Below are 20,268 nucleotides of genomic sequence, written 5' to 3'. Positions count from 1 at the left end.
TTGTTGGAATAAGCAAATATAAGCTCTCATCATCGCACACAAAGACCACATTAATGTCGTTTTAATATTATAGATTGGAGGTAGTGGAAGCGTTCCTTATACCATGAGATGAATTCCACACATAGAGATTGGTATCTATATCACAAAGCTCGTACTCATGTTGTCATTAAAAAACACAGTATACAATGAATTTTCCGTTGATGCTAGCAATAAGGGTATAAGCATGATCACACAATAATGGGGAATGCCCCGCCATGGTATTGGCCCACGATCGACTCAACAAGCTCAAGATTGGCCGCTTATCTTGTGGCATTGCTTGAGATAATTGAGGAATGACTTCACCCAAAATGACATCATCACTAAGTCCAAAAACTAAGTCTCTTTGTGAGATGAATGTCTGATATATCCCATCGACACTTGTCTTTGTGATTTTCTTCCTTTGTTGTTGCGTTTTATAGATTATAAAAGCCATTGACAAGCTTAGAAGCACAATTTGAACATTTGCATCCATTTTATCCAGCAAGGAATTTTGGCCTCATGAACTCCATCAAGCAGCTTTTAACAGACATTGGAATAACTGCGTCCTTCCTATCTTCCGTGGTTTCAGTAATTACAGACCTAGCCTTAAAGGAATTATCTCCGTCTTTAAACTGTTTGTCATCATTTCTCTGATTTCAATCATCACTACTCATTGTTGCAACCTAGTCTTGGGTGAAGTGGTCTGCATGGCCCTTGCGAGTAGCATTTGAACCTACACTTACAATATCTTTACCTTGAATACTCCTTGAATATTCCCTTTCTTTGATGGCAATTTCGATTTTAGGTGCTGAATCCAACATTTTAACATCCTTCGGCCATTTTGTAATTAGTTCTTTGATTTCCTATAACAATTATTTTCTTGATACTTTGAATCCCCTTAATTCATAGAAAAGTGTCTTGGTTTTCCTAATTTTAGGATTTAAAAACATAATGGTATCCCCTAAAATTGGCTCTAATACTAATGTAACAAATAGTTCCTGTTTGTATTGAAGATAGAACATAATTGTAATCATATCAATGTATTGATAGATAAATAATTTATAGAATACCTGTTTGTATTGAAGATAGAACATAATTGTAATCATATAAATGTATTGATAGATAAATAATTTATAGAATGATGAATATTACAACAAGGGCCCCCTATTATAAATACCTAGGTGGTGTGCCTTTTCACTAATGGACATATCTTTCTGATAAGACACATCATTTCATTAACTAATTAACTCATCATTATTTATTATATTATTATTATGTTCATAACATGAACTAGTAGTAGAAAACGCTGAACTCCAACTTAACATTGCTCACGCCATTGTCGAAAGGGATGTCACTAGCTTTGTTGCCATTGATGCTTTGCCCCAAAGCTACTAAATGGTTCGGCTACCCCTCATGTTAGCAGGGTACATACAAATTTTTGTAGTCTATTTCACCATCATTGTAAGGCCAAGGTCACAAGTCAAAAGCATTGTAACAACCATGTGAGCCTTGTATTAGATGTCCTAGATGTTGTGTTTGTGTGTCTTAGACATTGTGTTTGGTCGGACCAATGTTACTTGGGAGTGGGAGCGACGTTTTTAGAAGCTCCCGGTTTGGGAGTGAATCTCGGAGTGATTTTTTAAAAATATATATATTTTTTAATTTTTGATACATATATGTAAACAAAAACATGTAGAATGATGAATTAGATATAAAAAACATAAAAAAAACATAGATTGATCATTGAACCATATCACATCAATCATCTAGAAGTTATAATCTTCATCAACCATGTCCACAAGTTAGTAACATACATATTACAACTGCAACATATTGAGTCTCGTGAATCATGATTCATCAAATTCAATCTTAAAGTTTCAACTTCAAGCTTTCAAATTTGAAAATTCAATATATAACATTTATCATCATTAATCACCAAAGTTGTACTTGTAAGCTAAGTTTAACCATTACAAGAAATAATATCTTAGATATTTCTAAGTTCTAAGTTCTAACTGTTAACATGAAATGAAATGTTATAAAATGAAACATGAATAATGAAATGAAATGAGACAACTTTAGTCTTTCACAAAGCATCATATTCATAATTCACAATCATTACCAATGAGTTATAATTGCCAACTTCAAACTTCAAATTTTCATTGTCACAGTCATATATTGTTTACAAAAAATATCATTATGATATGAAAGAGTCAAGAGTCAAGAGTCAAGGACTCAAGACTCAACAGTTATGAAAAATAATAGAAACTAGAAAAGACAAGTAAACTATAAATCTACATGTGGCCCTTGCCACGAGAGTCTCCAGGAGTATAAGCAGGTCGTGGTGGTCTTCTAGGAGTCTCCCGCACAGACCGACGACCAGAACTAGAAGGCACATGCCCTCCATGTGAGGGTGTAGATGGAGGTGGCGACAACAAAGGAACAAGACTCGGAACTCGAGCACTGCTACTGGATGGTGGAGGTGGCATGGCTGCTGCAGCTGCTTCATCTTCATCCCTTATAAGTTCCTCTTCCAGTTCTTCAAGATGTATAGTGCCATCCTCCAAATTGTCTTCCTCTGGGTGGTTGTCCCAAATTTTATATGTGGGATCCTCATAAGCCTAATCATAGTAATGACTCAACAACCTCAAGTTGTAGTGCACATAAACCAAGCTTTCTGCTCGGTTTTCATTAAGTCTGTTTCTTTTCACATTATGTATGAAGCTCTAGGTGCTCCAACACCAGCAACACCTCTCTATAGAAGAAGTATTTACAACCTGTGATAGAACTTTTTTTGCCAATTTTGGCAAAAGTCCATGGCCGCCATATGTTTCCCACCATGTGAGAGCATCAAATCTGTCTCTGTCTTCCATTGCATGGAAGGTACCAAACAAACAAGTGCCATTGAAGTATTTGCCTATTTCAAGGCGCACAGCTGCACATTCCTCCCTGTCAGGTATCAACTTTTCCAATGCTTGCAAATATCCACTAGTTATCTTTGCATCTAAATGGGGTTTGGTCCTAATCCCACCCCCTGGTGCAGGTTGGCCCAACCAAGCTATAGAATAGTATTTTGGTGTAAGGATATATGCCAAGCAATGTAGTGGAAGATTAAGTTTATTCCACCGTACACACACAAAATTGTGAATCATTTTGTACAAGTCGGGATCTCTGTTATGAACAATATCTTTTGTTTGCCCCAACATGGTATCCATCTGCTCATACACCTCTCCAATCACTGGTTTATCTGTATCTGCAAACCGAATCATGTGATAAATGGGCTTGGTGAAATCCAATACTTGCCTCACACTTGACCAAAACTGACCATCAAGAGCAGCCTCCTCCACCAGTTCAAAACCTCGCCTGTCAGCTGCATTTGTAGCCCTTTCCTTTAATACCTGCCGATGTGGACTTGATACCATGCTAGCCAATGACTCTCTTACCTTCAAAAGGCGCATGAAGGTGAGGTAATAGCTACCAAATTTGGTCTTCGCAATCTTCAACAACTCCAATCTTGAGTGACTGCGGAAAAGGCCATGGGTATTGCTATGATTTGTAATAAATTTTATCATTTGTTTGCCTTTCTTGTACAAATCACCAATCCATTTGTATTGTGCATTTTTGTTCTTGACAACATCATGCATCAGAAGGTTCAATTTGTGAACCAAACATCCAGACCAAAATATGTTGGGGTATTTATCCTCAATAATTGCTCCCGTTGCCTTACAATTAGGAGCATTATCAGTGATGACTTGGATGACATTGTATGGCCCAATACGGTCAATTGTTTCAAGTAATGCTTCTGTAATGTTGATGGCGGTCTTGAACTTGTCTGAGTAATCATATGCAGTTAGAAATATGGCACCACTAACAGACACAGCAAGAACACTTATCAATGGTTTGCCTTTTACATTTGTCCATCCATCAGATACAATGGACACCATAGTCAGTCCAAGAACTTGTCATTCTATTCAAAGAATGTGATATTTTTGCTTTTTCATGATCAAGTCCAATGGTTCTTGCCTTGTCATACCCAGGGCTCTTGTATCCTTTAGGGGCATCATTTATGACAGAAACCATTTCGTGCAAATAAGGTGAGCGAAGAACATTTAATGGTATCCCACATGCATAGAAAAACCTGTAAACCTTTGAATCCACATCATTCCTACACCCCTCATCAAGGAAATTTGATATGGTTCTACGCCTTAAAGCTGGTGACCCTGTGCCTCCATATCCACTGCCTTAGGAGGATGCTGAAGGAGTTCTTTGTGCTTGTGATTGTGAGCTTGGTTCAAAGAAACCCCTTGATTTTTTAGATTTGTATTGGGCTTCCTCCTCTTCCCTTATGTATTTGGCTCTATTTGCTGTTGACACAACTGCACAAGTTTTGATTCCTATTTGTTTATCTCCATCCCATGGCCTTTTCCCGCAGAGGTGTTTTCTAGCATGGGTGTATGAACCTGTGTAATTATTGTTGCAATGGGGGCAATGAAATTTAGTGGTTCCACCCCCTTTCCCTGCTTCAGGCCTGTTAACATATTTCCACAATGTGGTTTGGTCTTGTTTAGTTTTTTGAGAGTCGCGTTCACCCTCCTCCAGCTCCTCCTCATCGGGGTTTTCATCAAATCCACTTTCTCCAGCTTCTTCATCCCCCTCTTCGTTTTGGCCCCTCCATTTCCTACTCTCCAGCACCATAATAACCAGAAAAGGGACCAAGAAGAGGAAAATGCCAAGACATATAGCCAGGTCCATGATGTTTGATATTTGTAGGCTTTTGAATCTGCAAAATTTAATGGGAATGGGAATGGGAATATGAATGAGAAAATTAATTTAATCTATCTAGATTAATTAATTTAATTTATTAATTGTATTTAGATTCAAGATTTTTTTTACTAAATAAATTAAACTAAACTAAATTAAACTAACTAAACTAACTAAACTATACTAAATTACTACCTAACTAAGGTTTAAAATACTAAATTACTAAGTTACTAACGTAACTAACCTCTTTGCAGGCTTGCTCCTTGCTCCTCGGCACTTGCTCCTCGCTTCTCCTCGCTCCTTTGCTCTTGCTCTCCAGCTTCTCCTCAACTCATTCAAGTGACAATGAATTTTTTTTTGCCCCCAAGTCATTTTAAAACATAATTTTTTTAAAATTAATTTTTTTCGCGTCCGCAATTTTTTTTTTTTTTTGTTTAATTTATTTAATTTATTTATTTATTGATTTATTTGTTTATTTATTTTTTTGCCCGGATCGCTCCCGGCGTCGCTCGAATCGCTCCCGAAGCGAAAATTAAATGCTTGGGAGAAATCGAGAGCGATCACTCCCTGATCGCTCCCGAGCTGTAATTTTCGCTCCGGGAGCGGCGGGAGCGAAATCGCTCCCAATTTTGGCAGGGAGTGCAATTTTTTTTTATTAGGAGCGCGCTCCTGAGCCACTCCTGCCCGGAGCGCAGATTGGGAGCGGGTTTGAAGGGGGGGGAGCGCTCCCCCGCAACTCTGGGTCGGACCATGACCAATCCCTTTGGGTTCATTTCTAGCTCCTTTCATCTTGGATGGGATTGGATTGTCTTGGATGGGCTTACTTGGGGACTCATCGTTCTAGGGGAGCCTGATTTTGTAGGGCTGATCATCGATGTATGGGCTAGTCCAGCTTGCATCAAGGTGCACCTATGTCTTACCACATGGTTATGTGTCTATTTAGCCTTGGCTTTGGTGTATTATCCCTCATATAATTCTCATACATGGCAGTCTTACAAAGTCATCTATTCACATTTCTCCAGGTAGTTCATGTTTTCCAATGCAAGTGGTCTTGGAAGTGAAAAAGTCAACTTGGTCTCATATTGTTCAGCTTGATGAGAGGGTGACATGCCACATAAGCTTTTCAAAACAATGAAGGGAGTGGCAAGTTACAGTTGGTCAAAGGTGGTCAACATGTATTACAGGTTTCTAGGTGGCATAATAGGGTCAACATTGGGTAGTTGTGGGCATGCATTACTTCAAAAGTGGTCTACAAAAGAAAAATAACAAACCCCAAGTTTCAGTTTTCTTAGATTCCTCAAGGCATTATATTACCAGGAAAGGGGCATGATGATGTGGCAACACAGGGTAGGACATAGACAAATGGTCAAAGATCTAGTTGAGATTAGGCCATTTTACAACAAACTGAAGTGGCAAAATAGTCCAAGTAATCAAGGTGTTAGAGATCTCAAGCAAGGGTGGTCAAGTTGAGTTTGCTATCTAAGGAAATTCAAGTCAACTAGTTGAGTTTACGATCTAAGGAAATTAAGTCAACTAGCTGTTATAATGGATAAGGTAGCTGTTTGAAGGGTCAAAGTGGAACGTTGAGCCTAGGGGACCAAGAAGTTAGAAAAGGGACAAATGACTAGCTGTTATAAAGTAAAAAAGGCATCCAATGGACCAAATCAAACCATTTCCAAGCAAGTCGAATTGTTATGGACCTAATTGAGCTTCCAGAGGGACATTGGAGTGGAATGTTGAGCTTCTTGAGGGTATTATTCTTTGTTGCTTAGTATTTCAAGCCACAAGCAAAGGGAATGTTGGACCTATTTGGGATTTGTGAACTAATTTGATCCCTTAGTGGGCAATTTCGTGGTTGTAATGTAATATTTTATTAAAAAACTACTAAGTCTCCAACATGTGAATGACTAGTAAATACTATTCTAGAGGAGGAATCCAACTAGACATTAGTTAGCCATTGAAAAAGTTTTATTAAAAGATAGCCTTCCCTCTAGCAAAAGGCTGTTGTTTCTTTGTGAGATTAGTGCCATTAATAAAAGAACTTCATTTGCAAATTTGTGTATTCTTTACATTGTGTGAGTTGGATTTTACTATCTTTTTTCTTCTTGGTTTATTGTGGTAACCAGTTTAATCTAAGTTTTTCTCCACTGAGTAAGATCACATAGAAGTTACAATTTTGATCCATTGAGGGGCCATAAAACCACGTGGAGGAGGCAAACTAGGGTGCAAGCCCACTTTTTTTTTGTTTTAGTTGTAGGTGGGTCAGTTCGACAAAGGTTGGACCATTTCAATAGGGGGCTTCAACCAAGAGAGGGGTTTGTAGTTCACCACATAGTTGAATCAAAGTTCGGAGAACGGCACATTAGGGGCCACTCCTAGTTGGGTCTGAAAAGTGGAGAAGATTTTAAGTCACAAGTGGGTGCAAATTCTCTCCGAGACCAATTTCACTTCCCTAATCTATTGCAAAGGCCAACTTAGAGAGGACTGTGTTTCACAACTCATCTCATGAGGTAAAGTTATTGTGGTTCAAGGTAAGGATTTGCAGCGGCCAACTTATATATTTTAAAAATCCAAAATTTTTCATTTTCTGTTTTAGTTTAGGTTTCTTTACTTGCTGATTTTAAAGTTTTGTTCACAAGTTAGAAAGTCTATTTACCTTGGGACATTGAGAACAAAGCTAGATCTTAGCCAAGGTTTAATACATTGAGTTGAATCATTATTGGATATCTTTTACCCTTTGTATCAAGTGCTTTTCCTGCAATTCTATGTGTTTCATTTGCTGTTACAGGGGAAATCTGCAATATTTCCAAGGTTCCATGCTCTTGACAAGTACGTTTTTCATTTGGAATCTTGTAATTAATTAAAAGTCACCCACTTATCAATTTAGAGTTAAAAAAGTAACCATGTCCAACTGTTATTTAAGTAGATTTTTTGTTGGAAATTTTCTGCGCATGACACCCAGAGAGATTTTATCCCAGAATTGCAAAAATTCAATTTCCAGCTTGCTGGAAATGGTAATTTATTGCTGTCCAGAGATTTGTAAGTGATCTCTCAAGATAAATTTAACACCTTACAACTCTTCCACCCCTAGATCAGTGATCTAGTAGTCCTTTAGCACTATTTGGGTGGCCTTTTAAAGCAAATTAGATTGCTGTCCTTGCAATTTTCTGCAGACTCTACAGTATGCAATCATAGGGTAGCAAACTGATTTGTTCTAAAACCCCTCTAACTAGTGATTCAAATATAAAAAACTTTTGATGTGGTTAGTACATTTTCTCTACATCAATTTTGACTACTTACATGCATATCTAACATAATTGAGTGGTGTTTTGCTTGTTTTATTTTTCTGCTGTAGATTTACATACAGAAAATCAACAGGGCAGCTTCTAATTAACTCCTCCATCTCCGCTTTTGACTTCATTTAAAACACTAGTCTTACTTGGAGTGATTGAGGTATTGAATGGGAATCTTCCCTTGGCCTTTTAGGAGGAAGTTGGGCCTAAAGAGAGGGGTTCGAGCCGAGGTGACAGTGGGCTCTTATCCTGTGTGGGCGCATTGTAGCAGGTTGCATGGACCTTTGCAATCTTGCCAATCTGATTAGTACTAAATCCTTAAGGTTTCCATGGATTAGTTGAACATGGCCGAGCAAACACACTTGGTTTACGACCTACTCGCCTTCCATTGTATTAAATGCGACTACAAGTTCTCATATCTAGTCAATTGGCATCAAGAACAACTTTTCGATAATTTCACCATGTCAAAATGTGTTCAGGATAATGCCAACACCTGGTTGCAAACTTGACACAAGTGGACTGCTATCGTTGAACATAAAAGCTAGATCATTGTGAGTGTGCATGGTAGTACATTAACTTACCATTCTTTTTGGCCTCACCCAACCAATGGCATGCCATCCACAATTGCACCTAGTCCTAGTGGCAACGACTTCTCAACATGACCCAAAACCCTATTGAGGTTGTCGAGCTACTCTCGAAATAGTCTACATTTGGCAGCAGCTGCATGATGAGCTCTAGACATTCAGACAATTAGGAAAATAGGGGGCCTTTTCTAGGAGCAAAATGTGGCTCAGATCTTGGTTGAGATTGATGTCTCTTCTTCTCTCTTGCTTGGTTGCCTACAATATGCCTTGCCACTTCCTAGTTCTCCCCCACCCATGGAAATTTTGGTCCAATTTTTTCATTTTTTTCTTCTAAATCTATTGTGCACAAGCTTCACCTTGTGCAGTGAATGTCCTTGCTACAGGGTTCCAATTTCCAACCATCTTCGACAATCATCTCATCACTGATTTTGGACACCTGAAGCTTTCCAACACTCAAAATATCGAGGTACCAGATTGTATTCAATGAAGCTTGGAGGATGAAGCACCATTTAAGGGTTGGATAGTGTTGCACCAATACTGTGTGCCACTATGCTTGGCACTAATGTAGTGAGTAGAGGTCCCTTGTTACTAAATGTTAGTGCATCATCTCCAGTTAGTGCAACATCTAATAGTGTTGTCCCACTGATCTCCAAAAGTCCAAAGTTCAAACACACACCAGTTGGAAGAAATTTGATTGACACATGCAGGTTTGAGCTTTAATAGTCTTCCACTTTGGAATCACGTGACAAAATCCTTGCCACATTTGTGTTAGTGCCTCCCAATTTGCAGGTGTCTCTAACAAATATTTCTTGGAAAGAGTGGGTGTGATTTTCAATGCACACCCACTACCTATACTTAATGTTACTATGCCGGAGCATGGTTTTGTGATCCATGCATGATTAGTAGTTAGTTGATGTGTTAATTGTGCTATTAGGCACTTGATCAGTATATACTATATATACTTGAGCAATCCACATAGAAAATGTTTCAGTTGTTAACTCTGTATAAGTAATTCAGTAATAAGTTGCTCAAGACTTACTAAATTGACACTGTTTAACTCACATCAGTACAAACAAGTGTTAACTCTGTATTTAATAGCCACAGACCTAGGCTACTAGCTGACACAATCATCCCACTGGTTGACTTCCATGGGCTGTTTGGGCAACTAGTCATGGTTCTGCACTTGTGGTGGTGTCACAAGCTCTTTTGCTTCCTTGGATGTACTGGACTTGTATGGTAAGAGAGGCAACTGTTATATAGCTTTGAGAGACACCACGATCCATCAAGATCTTGCACTTAATTAAGATCCATGTTAGTGGTTTTTTGCAAAATTTTATAAAAAATTACCAAGGAGACATGCCTCTTGACCATCACTGACAACTGTTTGGCACACAATTCCTTTTTTCTACTTGTTAGGTGGTTTATCACTTTATAGTTATAATCCTATATCTGCATGTCTTCTTTTCAAAACTTATTTTGGACATAGGTTGGAGATGCCTTGAGAACTCATGTGATGTATTGCCCTTGATGTAATATCCTGCCCCTCACATGGAGGAACATTATACAAATTCTTTCTCCTCCTCTCCCAACATCCTCTAGAACAATTCCAGTTTGTCTAGCTGAATCTTGAATATTGATGGCTCACTTATCAGTAAAAAATTGGCCTTACATGCTTTTGTCAAATGAGTCTTAATCTTAAATGTATCATATATACCAGTGTTGCAAACATCCTGATTTTTATCCCAAGACAATTGCGAAATCATGATTTTTTGGCCTAGCTGATGTTTGCCGATATTTTCTCGGTTTTTACATTTTTTTGGTCCTTTGGACCGTTTCCGATTTTATCCAGATGCTGATGTTTGCAACATTGATATATACCACTAAATGGCTCTAAATCTCAAGAGCATATGATCTTCTTTTATATTTTAAGTTTGTTTGTCTTAGTCCCATATCAACCTTTTGGTCTTATTTTTTCCCTTCAGTTATAGCTCATTCCTGACACTATTTAGTATAAAGTGCTTTAAAATATTTAAACTTTAGGTGTGCAACTCTCTGGGCAAGGAGATACTGTGACTAATTGTGAATATGGTGGAATGAATAAATCAGGGACAGAGCATGAAGGTGTTGATAACCCAGCTGGAAATGAAGATCCACAAACAGGGAAAACAAAATTGATAGAAACTGTACAGTCTTGTTTGAGAAGTCCAAAATCAAGGGATGAACAAGGTGGGATGGGGTTAACATATGCTGTATACGACTCTATGTATATTGTAACCTTATTAGGAAAGTTATGTTCCTTTTTGTTCAATAGTTGCTCTTGATTGCATCCTGTTGACTATTTTGTAGTTTTTTCAGTTGAACAGGTTATTCCAGCGAGCGAGGCAAGGGAACAAGTCCATGAGAAAAATGTTGAATCAACTCAGGTTCAACGATGTGCCAAAGAATCGGATACTGAGATAGATATTTTGCAACCTCCTCAAACAGACCCTGTGGTCAAAAGCAAGGGGATGAAACTTAGGATTAAGAAATCAAAGTCTGAACATGAACAAGAGAAGACTGTGTCAATTACTGAAAAGACAGATGGCATTGGTACTTGTTTCTTTCCTTACATTTATATTCACATTGAGAATCATCCTTTCATATTGCAGTGCAGGCAGATTTATCTGTGTTTTGGTGAGACACCAGAATATATCTGTTGTGAAATTCAATACATGCTAATGAATTTCACATGTTTGCTGTATATTTTACATATATATTATTGTGAGAACTAAAGCTGTTTCACGCAATCATACAAAAGATTCCTTTATATGGTGAAGGTTTCAAGGTGGTTGTCAAATCGTAAAAAATGGTCTAGTGCTATGAATAATGTTAAGCTTGAAAGCAGCAGTGTCTTGTCAGAGAGGATGATTTGGCTGTAAAGCCTTGCCATCGTGGCTCCAGATTATAACAATATCAATACAGAAGAAGCATGTTGGACAGTTGAATTTGATGGTTGTGTCATGTGCTTTCGCATCATTAAATATTTTATTCTGAGATTTATTTTTAATGATATGTTCATTTTATCTGTAACTTATCACTAAGTGGAAATATCTTGGAAGTTATCAAAGGTGTAGGGTTATTTACTCTTGTTTTTTTGACAAGTAGAAACTTCTATTACTATCTGGAAATGTCTTGGAAGCTATCAGAGGTATAGGGTTGATTACTCTTGGTGCTTTTACAAGTAAAAAGTTCCTACAAAAGATGAACTTTTGTTATTTTTAGCAGGAACTGATGAAGAGTCTGGACCTAAAGTTGGTGATTCTGCTCAATCCTTCGAGGAAGATGCTCAACAGAAGGATCTAACTGTAAAATCCAAGACACGACGTCGACATGGGTAATTCTTTTTTATGTTTCCTTTTGAAGAAATCTTTTGTCTGTTTACATGGGACTATTCTTCGGCAGAGAAAGCTAGTGCTCATGAAGCTTTTTGCAGGTCAGCAGTTTCATTTGTGAGCCTGTTGAACAACTTATTGGGTCCATTTATAAAATTCAATTTAAAAAATAAATATTATAAGTTTTGTATTAGCTCAACTTTTCCAAATTTTTTGCTAGGTCTAAGTTGAACTCTTACTCTCTTCCGTTGTAATATTCCTAATGGAAAAATCAACAGTAATACCAAAACATGCACTAGGAACAACAAGAAAAATATGAAATCAAAGCACCCAATTTAGAATACCAGTGAATAGAAGCAAAAAATCTGAGCCATTTTATTAAGATGGGAAAAATTTGAGTACAAGTGTGAGAACAATGGAACCTGGGCTTGTTCATGCAAGCAATGCAAAATTCAGGTGAAAGACTGAAGATCCAAGTGCCGGAAAAACTCCTCACAAAGTCTGCGCACTGCCTAGAAATATGCTGCTACTGGCTGCCAACTGGAACAAAATCTCCCACTCAGAATATTGCCAGGATTAATCTGAAATCGCAGCCACAGACTCGCCTCCAAAATCCCACAAAAACCCAGAAAGGGCTTGGCTTAACTCCCAGTCAAGATTGAGCCTACCAAGTGATGCGAATTACCCGGCTGACTAGTAAAATGCAGTGCTGTAGAAATGTTGATTTCTAGCCCGAATACTGCCTGGAATGTCATGTCCCTTCCCAAATATATTTGTAACAGGTTTTGGTCTCTCCACAATTTTGCATAAATTTTGGTGAATGAAGGAACCCATGCATTTTTGACTTAGGGACTTAGGAGAAAAGAGGTTGAATTAGATTGCTAGTGGAAGGTGGGGGCCACCCACGTGGGAAATCACACTTGGGCACTTGGGCAATTCGAATTGCCTTGGAGGGGAATCAAATGGCTTGGAGAGGGGCCCACATGGGGAAAGGAAGGCTCACAAAGATATAAGGAGGAGGAGCTCCCCAACTCAAGGCATGATTTGACCATTGAACTCATTTGTGTTGCTCCAGCTGCTTAGCCGAATTACCCAGCGGTTTAGCATTGAGTTTTCCAGGTAGGAGACTCAACCTTCTTCAGGGGACTTCGAGTGCTACCCTAGGAAGGAAATTCGCACTACCTTAGAGGAGAATTGGAGGAGTTTTACAGCCACATCACTCGGCCTTCGATTCAGCAGTGTGTATTTCTGGGCACGCAGAAGGGGAACACACAGTAGTGATTTGGGGGTGCTGCTAGGCAGCGTTTTCTAGGAAATTTTGGGAGTTGAAGTTTCATTAGAAGATCAACCCTTGGGGAGAGTTTTGGATTGGGAGATTGCTGCTTCTAGGCAGCTCGACTTACAGTGATTGAGGACTTCGCAAAGGTTCATTCCTGGGCTCACGTGGGAGTTGGGAGAAGGAGCTACAGAGCTGGAGTTAGCCGGGAGGAGAGAGGAAAGCCATAGGGGACAACATCTCAGCATTTGGGGGTGATTTGGAGAGCCTTTTCAGCCATTTCCAGACAGGCCGTGATTCCCAGCGTGAGGAGGAGGACGTGGTACTTGGGGGTCGATTTTCGGGGGTCTGAACTAGGCCAAACCCTTTTTGGGTTTTGGTGGGTTTTTGTTGAGGAGTCGGGAGCTAAAGTTGCAGCATTTTCTGAGCACGAGAAGTGGAGTTTCTAGCATATCCTTTCCAACAGGCAACGCAGTTTTCGGGTAGCGCAGATCATCTTTGGAGCAGCAGTTAGGCAGCACTAGGGCCATCATTTGCTTACCTGGGTTTGGTCACGCTTGTCCCTTGAGACAAGGCCAGGTGCACCATTCCATCACTATTGTACTTGCTCCAGAAAGAATTAATAAAATGGCTCAGATGATCTTTATTTCCAATGATTTTATGGGTGTTTATTGATTGTGTCTCATTGTTGGATGTTGGTTTCTTTATTTGCTTGTATATCACTGAATTTCCTAATTAGGAACATTACATGGAATGATCTGAAACTTCACCCTTGATCTCCTCTCCTAATACCCACGAAAACTCAGAAAGGGTTTGGGGCCTGGGCTAATTCCGAGTGATGAAATTACCCTCTAAGTGGTGCAAGTGGCCCTTTGACTAGCTACACTCACTGCTGGGATATGCTGCGACTAATCTCCAACAAATCACCATTGGAAAAATCCAACAAGCCCCTCTACAATTTATCTTCGGAAACCCAACCTTTTTCCAATCCCTTGCTCCAAGGATCGACTCTCTCTTAATGCTTGCGTAGGTTGTATCCAGGAACCTCTGCACACTCCCCAAATTAACAAATTCGACCCACAATATTTCCCTCACTTCAATGTTGCAAACTATTGCCAAAATCCCGACATCAAATAGAGAAAACCACCTACAAAATAGCTGGAACTCCAACCCACAATAACTGATCCTCCAATGAACAACTCGAACTGCCTCTACGCCCAAGGAATGCGCAAAACTGAGTGAACACCTGCAATAAACCTCTGTGGAAATTCTAGATTGGAATCCCCAAATTTTTTCACTAGGGAGACTCTCGAAGTTCTTCGAAATAAGGGTGGAATTCCGCTTGGAAATCCTGTGTTAAAGAGACACTTCTCTTCTTGTGCTAAACAACCCCATGAGAAGATGAAAGGTGAGGTGTAATAGTTGAAAGATACCCAACAAATGAGCCTCTCCTCCTTTTATAATTTCTCTCCATGCTTCTAGACTTCTTTTAGTATTATTTGATTAGTGGGGGGCCATTTTCCACTTAATAACTTTTTTCCGCCATTTAATAAAATAATAATTTTCACCATTCTTCAATAAAATATTATTTTGCAGCACTTCTCTAACAAAAATAATATTTGCCCCCTTTTAATCAAAATTGGGCAAAACCGCTTAACAATTCTTGCACTCACAAAATTGGGGATATCACAGTCCTCCCCGCTAAAAATTGCTTGTCCTCAAGCAATATCACCATATGCTGAGGCTGCCAAGTTGGCCTAGCTAATGCTAGGGTCGCAAATGTGCCGCTAAACCACTCATTGCTGCGCCACCATCACCTGAAAAAATCCCATGACAATAGTGCCCCAAACCATCCTGATTTATGTGAGGCCCCCTTCACTCCACTCGTTGTCCAACAAGAAATAGTGGCTAGAAGCCCTCCACATATTGCCGGTAAGTAGAGCACCCTAATCATGTGGAACCATGATCAACTCCTCAAGAAGCTGCCCTATTGAGAAACCAATTGAATGCATTTCAAGAGTATACTCTTGAAGATACAATCCAACCCCTGTGGAGATGAATCCTCTCCCACCTAAACTCTCTATGATCTCCTCTTGGTAATTATCTTTCCATATTGGTGAAGTGCCCCGTGCCAATAGCGGATCACCAGGGAGCGAAACACCCTCTGTAAAATTGAAACCCAATGGAAGATTTCCCTGATCTCCTATAGAAAACAGTTCATCCCTGAATGTAGCTGAACTGCCAATCCCTATGATGTTGGTGTCCTATGCTAATCTCAAAATGATGCCATCATGTTGAGACTGGCGGCTACGCCACTCTGACTATAACTGATTGCCTGCAGTGCGTAGAACACACCCTCCTCTCGTGGAACTTGACAGCAAAACATCTGTAATGGCCAAATGCATCCTTCCTAGGCATCTCCATAATGTCAAAGCCTACTTGCCCAAGGCTAATCCCGATCCCAGGGAAAACCTGCCTCGCCATATGACGAAGGCATCTGTGATCCCCCATGTGCCAACTCGAGAATGAATTGGATCACCTGCTACCATAACCATACTCGCTAAGAAATGGAGTATCCTACCAATCAAATGAATCCGTGGATCCCATAGCCAAGTTGGAAGTTCACAAGTCCCAATCCCCACCAACTACGACTGTGAAGTGCTGCTAATTGTTGGAATCCGTCTGTGCCTTGCCTCTGAACCCTGTATGTAATCAATAGATGAACACTGGGCATCGAAAACCAGCCCTCTACATGTCAAACTGCTCTACCCCTGCCATATCACACAACGAGATCTGCTACCCTATCTCTTGATAATTTATGTGGATACTGTCTCCTAGTCATCTTCTTGCTAATGAGGGCTATCGTCCACTATACCTCATGCTCATGTAATGCCTCAGATTGTCTCGCCGATGGGGCATCATGCAACGCCCTCGCGATCATCTCCTTAAGTGTGAACTTAGGGGTGGGATATATGCTACCTTAGTGATATCTAAAAACTCGCACACCAATCATAAGCCTCAATTGGAAAGTCTCCCTCCTGTCCATGATGCATTGTGTCTCATCCAACTGTCTCGGGTGAGCCTCCCATGTCCTACTACACATATTGGGAGCATCAAGGGACAACAACCAAACTCCATGCGACTGTAAGCAATACTAGAGAGTGATAGGTGTGTGGATTGTTAGTTTTTGTATCATTGGATGTGTTCTAGCCACAAAATTTGGTGGAGAGGCTAGAATGCATGAGATCTCAAAAACCCAGAAATTGTTTTTGGAAATTCCACCTAGAGATGACTTAATTAGATTATTAACCTATTTTTTAATGTTTCCTAAGTCTAAACTTTGGAAAATTGGTTAATTAATCATAATTAAATAATTCAAGGTGAGAATAGTCTAGAAACTCACACGGATAGACTTCAAGATGATTCTAGCCCTTGATTAAGTTTTAATCTTGGTTGTTGGTGCTCCAACAGAGGATTATAAGAAGTTGACGGGCACTTGGAGAATTCGATTTTCCAGAGTAGTAGCAGTCAATTGTTGGAGAGTTCGAGCTCTAGTGAGGAAGCAGAGTCAATGAGGGGTAGAGACAATGATTTAGAGGAAGTTTTCCAGATCCGGAGTGGCAACAAGGAGGCCAAGTTATTCCTAGTGTGGCAACATAGAGGACTGCTGATCCAGGTGGTTATTGGCAGCCACCCGCTTATTCCACTTGGACCCCCATCACTGTCTCTTTTAGTTTTTCAGTTTCCTTAATTGTAGCACAATTTATTATTTTTGGTAGTTTTTCTATTCTAGAACAACTAGAGCCGTTTTGAGGCCCTAAACGACATTTTTTGGGAAAAACGGGTAAACATGAGTCATTAACTGATGTTTGCATTAGAAAGTTGTAGTCCTCGGATAGATCTTTCTAACGAGGTATTGTGCGTGTCAAACAGAGATCGTTTGCCAAAGTTACGACCTCGGGAAGTTGATGTACCAATTTGCCCAAACATGGCCCATAGTTTTAGCGCTTCATTTCTTAGGGTTAGGTTTTTGGATGTTTAGGGTTTTCCATTGTTTTTCAATAATAAATAGGCCTTCAAGCCTCATTGTAACACAGTTCAGAGGCATGTAGCGCCACATCTCTTCTTAGAGATAAGCTATCATCGTCCGAGCTAGTTTTATTTCCATTCTATTTGTAAGCATATTTCGGCATTTGATATTAATGAAATGAAGTGTTATTTCTATGACATCTCTATATTGATGGTTATATCTGTAATTTGTTGCGTCCCTGTTTAACTTTGGATCAGTGGTATCATAGCAGTCTGCTCTTTCTTTGTTTTTCTTTGCATGTCCCTAACGAGGTCGGGATATAAGTAGTTAGGGCTCGAACTAATCGAACCTTTGCAAGACCAACCTCTCAAATCCCGACGGCCTCCCATGGCGAAAGAAAAGAAAGATGAGGGGGCAGGAGATCCTTTCAAAATCTTGCTGAAAGAAGCCGTCGAGCGATAAAGGAACGCAATGATGGACAACTTTGCCCAAATCCTTCAGCGGCTACCCAAAGGTGACACATCTCCTTCTAGCAGCGACTCTGGAAGCAACACACCCTTTCAGGTACACGTTAACTTTGATATCCCCATATTTGAAGGTCAGATAGATGCAAATGTCGTAGATAAATGGTTAAATATGCTAGAAGGATATTTTCTGTTCATGATTTTTCCAGTCAAGAAAATATCACTTTTGCACTTCTCAAAGATGTCCCCCACGTCAAGGACTGGTGGGAAAACTACTATGAGAAGAAGGACGAAAGTACACGCTCACTATTTTCAGCCGCACCCTCTTGGAATTCATTCCAGGATGCCATCGAGGAGCAGTACTCTCCTGTCGAGAGCTATGAGGATAAATACATAAAGTAGATGACACTGCGGTAGGGAAGGGACCAAGACGTGTTGGATTTTACCAATGATTTTCACACCCTTCACATGAAGTTAGGTATCAAGGATTATGAACAACATTTGGTACTCAAGTACCGCGAATGCCTACACAGATACATCTAGAATGAGATGGAGTTCCTGGACCTCTCCTTGCTCGGCACGACATATCGATATGCTGTCAAGATTGAGTAGAAGTTTAATCAGAAGAAGTGAGACTTTGGATCTACGAATCTGAAGCAAGGGAAAGGCACCCCCAAACCGCAAAGGACAAAGCCAAGGCGAGGCGACCCAGGACAACCCGCGAAGCCACAAGCAAAGAACAACACCCCGAAGACAAAGAAGGACATGGGAAAATGGTGTGAGTTCCATAAGAGCTCCACTCACAACACAAGTGAGTGTTGGGCCAAGCAGTCACTGGTGGCCGAGCTGAAGGCTTCTGAATCAGACGCATGTTTTGACTCTGAGTCAGAACCCGACAAGGGGAATGACAAAGGGAAACAAATCATTGACGCGGAGCCCAGTGCCACCATGGCCACCACCAAGATCCAGAAGAATGAGCCTGAAGATCCAGAAGAGGGAGAACGCCTCTTCCACTCACAGATGTGGGTGAAGGGTTCTCCGCTACAGTTCATTGTCGATAGCGGGAGCCAAAAGAACCTCATTTCAGCAGAGGTCGTGAAGCGGTGGGTTTTACCGACTACAACACATCCGCAACTATACACCATTGGGTGGCTTTCACCAAGGACTAGATCTCCGCGTCAGCCAATAGTGTTGCCTTCCCTACAGCATCAAGCCCTTCACGGATGAGGCATTGTGTGATGTTGCTCCTCTTGAAGTTTGTGCTGTATTATTAGGACAACCATACTTGTGGAAGCGACATGCTGTATATGAGTCTAGACCTCGCTTTGTGATTATTTCTTTGGGCAATAAGTTGTACAGGATACCGGAGGTAGCGCTGCCTACTGCCATCTCTTTGATCTCTGCAAGGCAGTGCAGTAAGATCATTTCACAGACCAAGAAATTTGTTTTCCTTATGATTCGCCCTCAGGGCAAGAAGAAGATTGTAACCATGAATTCCAAACAGGTCTCCTCCGCACAACCGTAGCAGATGCATATGGTCGTGGAGAAGTACTGGGAAAATTTCGCCTTACCTAGGGGGGTACCTCTGCACTGTTAGGTCAAGTACTCCATCGATTTGATTCCAGGTGCGCCACTACCCAATGGACCAATCTATCGACGCTCTGTTATGGAGAACGATGAGATCAAGAGGTAGATTCAGGAGCTGTTGCAGAAAGGGCACATTAGACCAAGCTCGTCACCCTATGTGAGCCCGATTGTATTGGTACAGAAGAAGGACAGGACCTGGAGACTTTATATTGACTATCGGGTGTTGAACAAGATCACTGTCCAGAATAGGTACCTAATCCCCCGGATTGATGACATTCTGGACAAGCTCAAGGGGGCCAAATATTTCAGCAAGATTGACTTGAGGTCTGGTTATCACTAGGTGCCTATTGAACCCTTTGATGTGTGGAAGACTACCTTCAAATCCAAGGAGGACCTTTTCAAATCGTTGGTCATGCCTTTTGGGTTGACGAATGGCCCTGCAACCTTCATGAGATTGATGGACGACATCTTGCAACCCTTCACCAATGCATTCACGGTGGTGTATTTAGATGACACCTTGATCTTCAACGAGAATTGTGAAGATCACCTACCATATTCGACAGGTCCTCCAAATCCCGCGACAACACAAGTTGTGTGCCAATATGGAGAAATGCACTTTTGGCATGACCCAGGTTCAATATCTAGGGTACATCATTGATGAGCAGGGTGTGCATGTGGACCCAACCAAGATACAAGTCATTCGGGATTGGCCAGCCCCAACCACTCTAACAGAGCTCCACAGCTTTCTGGGCCTTGCCAATTTCTACTGCAGGTTCATGTTGGGGTTCTCTCATATCACTTGGCCTTTAAGTAAAGTCACCAAGGGCGGAGCAAAATCAAAGTTCTTTTCTTCTGAAACCCAACATAAGGCATTTGTCGAGTTGAAG

The 20,268-nt window shown here is 40.4% G+C and overlaps 1 protein-coding gene across 3 annotated transcripts in view; it reads left to right on the top strand.

Moving 5' to 3' along the window:
• The window catches only part of LOC149181171 (uncharacterized), a 209,038-nt gene that overhangs the window by 76,100 nt on the left and 112,670 nt on the right, over positions 1–20,268 (top strand). For 2 of the 3 annotated variants that reach the window (XM_089416479.1, XM_089416478.1), the window contains exons 5-7: positions 10,760–10,879; positions 11,009–11,242; positions 11,915–12,026. In XM_089416479.1, coding sequence (XP_089272605.1) covers positions 10,760–10,879; positions 11,009–11,242; positions 11,915–12,026 — 466 coding nt within the window. The remainder of the gene's footprint in view (positions 1–10,759; positions 10,880–11,008; positions 11,243–11,914; positions 12,027–20,268) is intronic. The other variant, XM_089416480.1, reaches the window with a different exon arrangement.

The sequence above is a fragment of the Pinus tabuliformis genome, chromosome 3_2 (assembly GCF_031772625.1).
Source record: "Pinus tabuliformis cultivar Carrire ecotype Pingquan chromosome 3_2, CPIR1, whole genome shotgun sequence".
Taxonomy (NCBI): Eukaryota; Viridiplantae; Streptophyta; class Pinopsida; order Pinales; family Pinaceae; genus Pinus; species Pinus tabuliformis.
The sequence above is the reverse complement of the archived record's forward strand: the minus strand, read 5'-3'. Positions and strand labels throughout refer to the sequence as shown.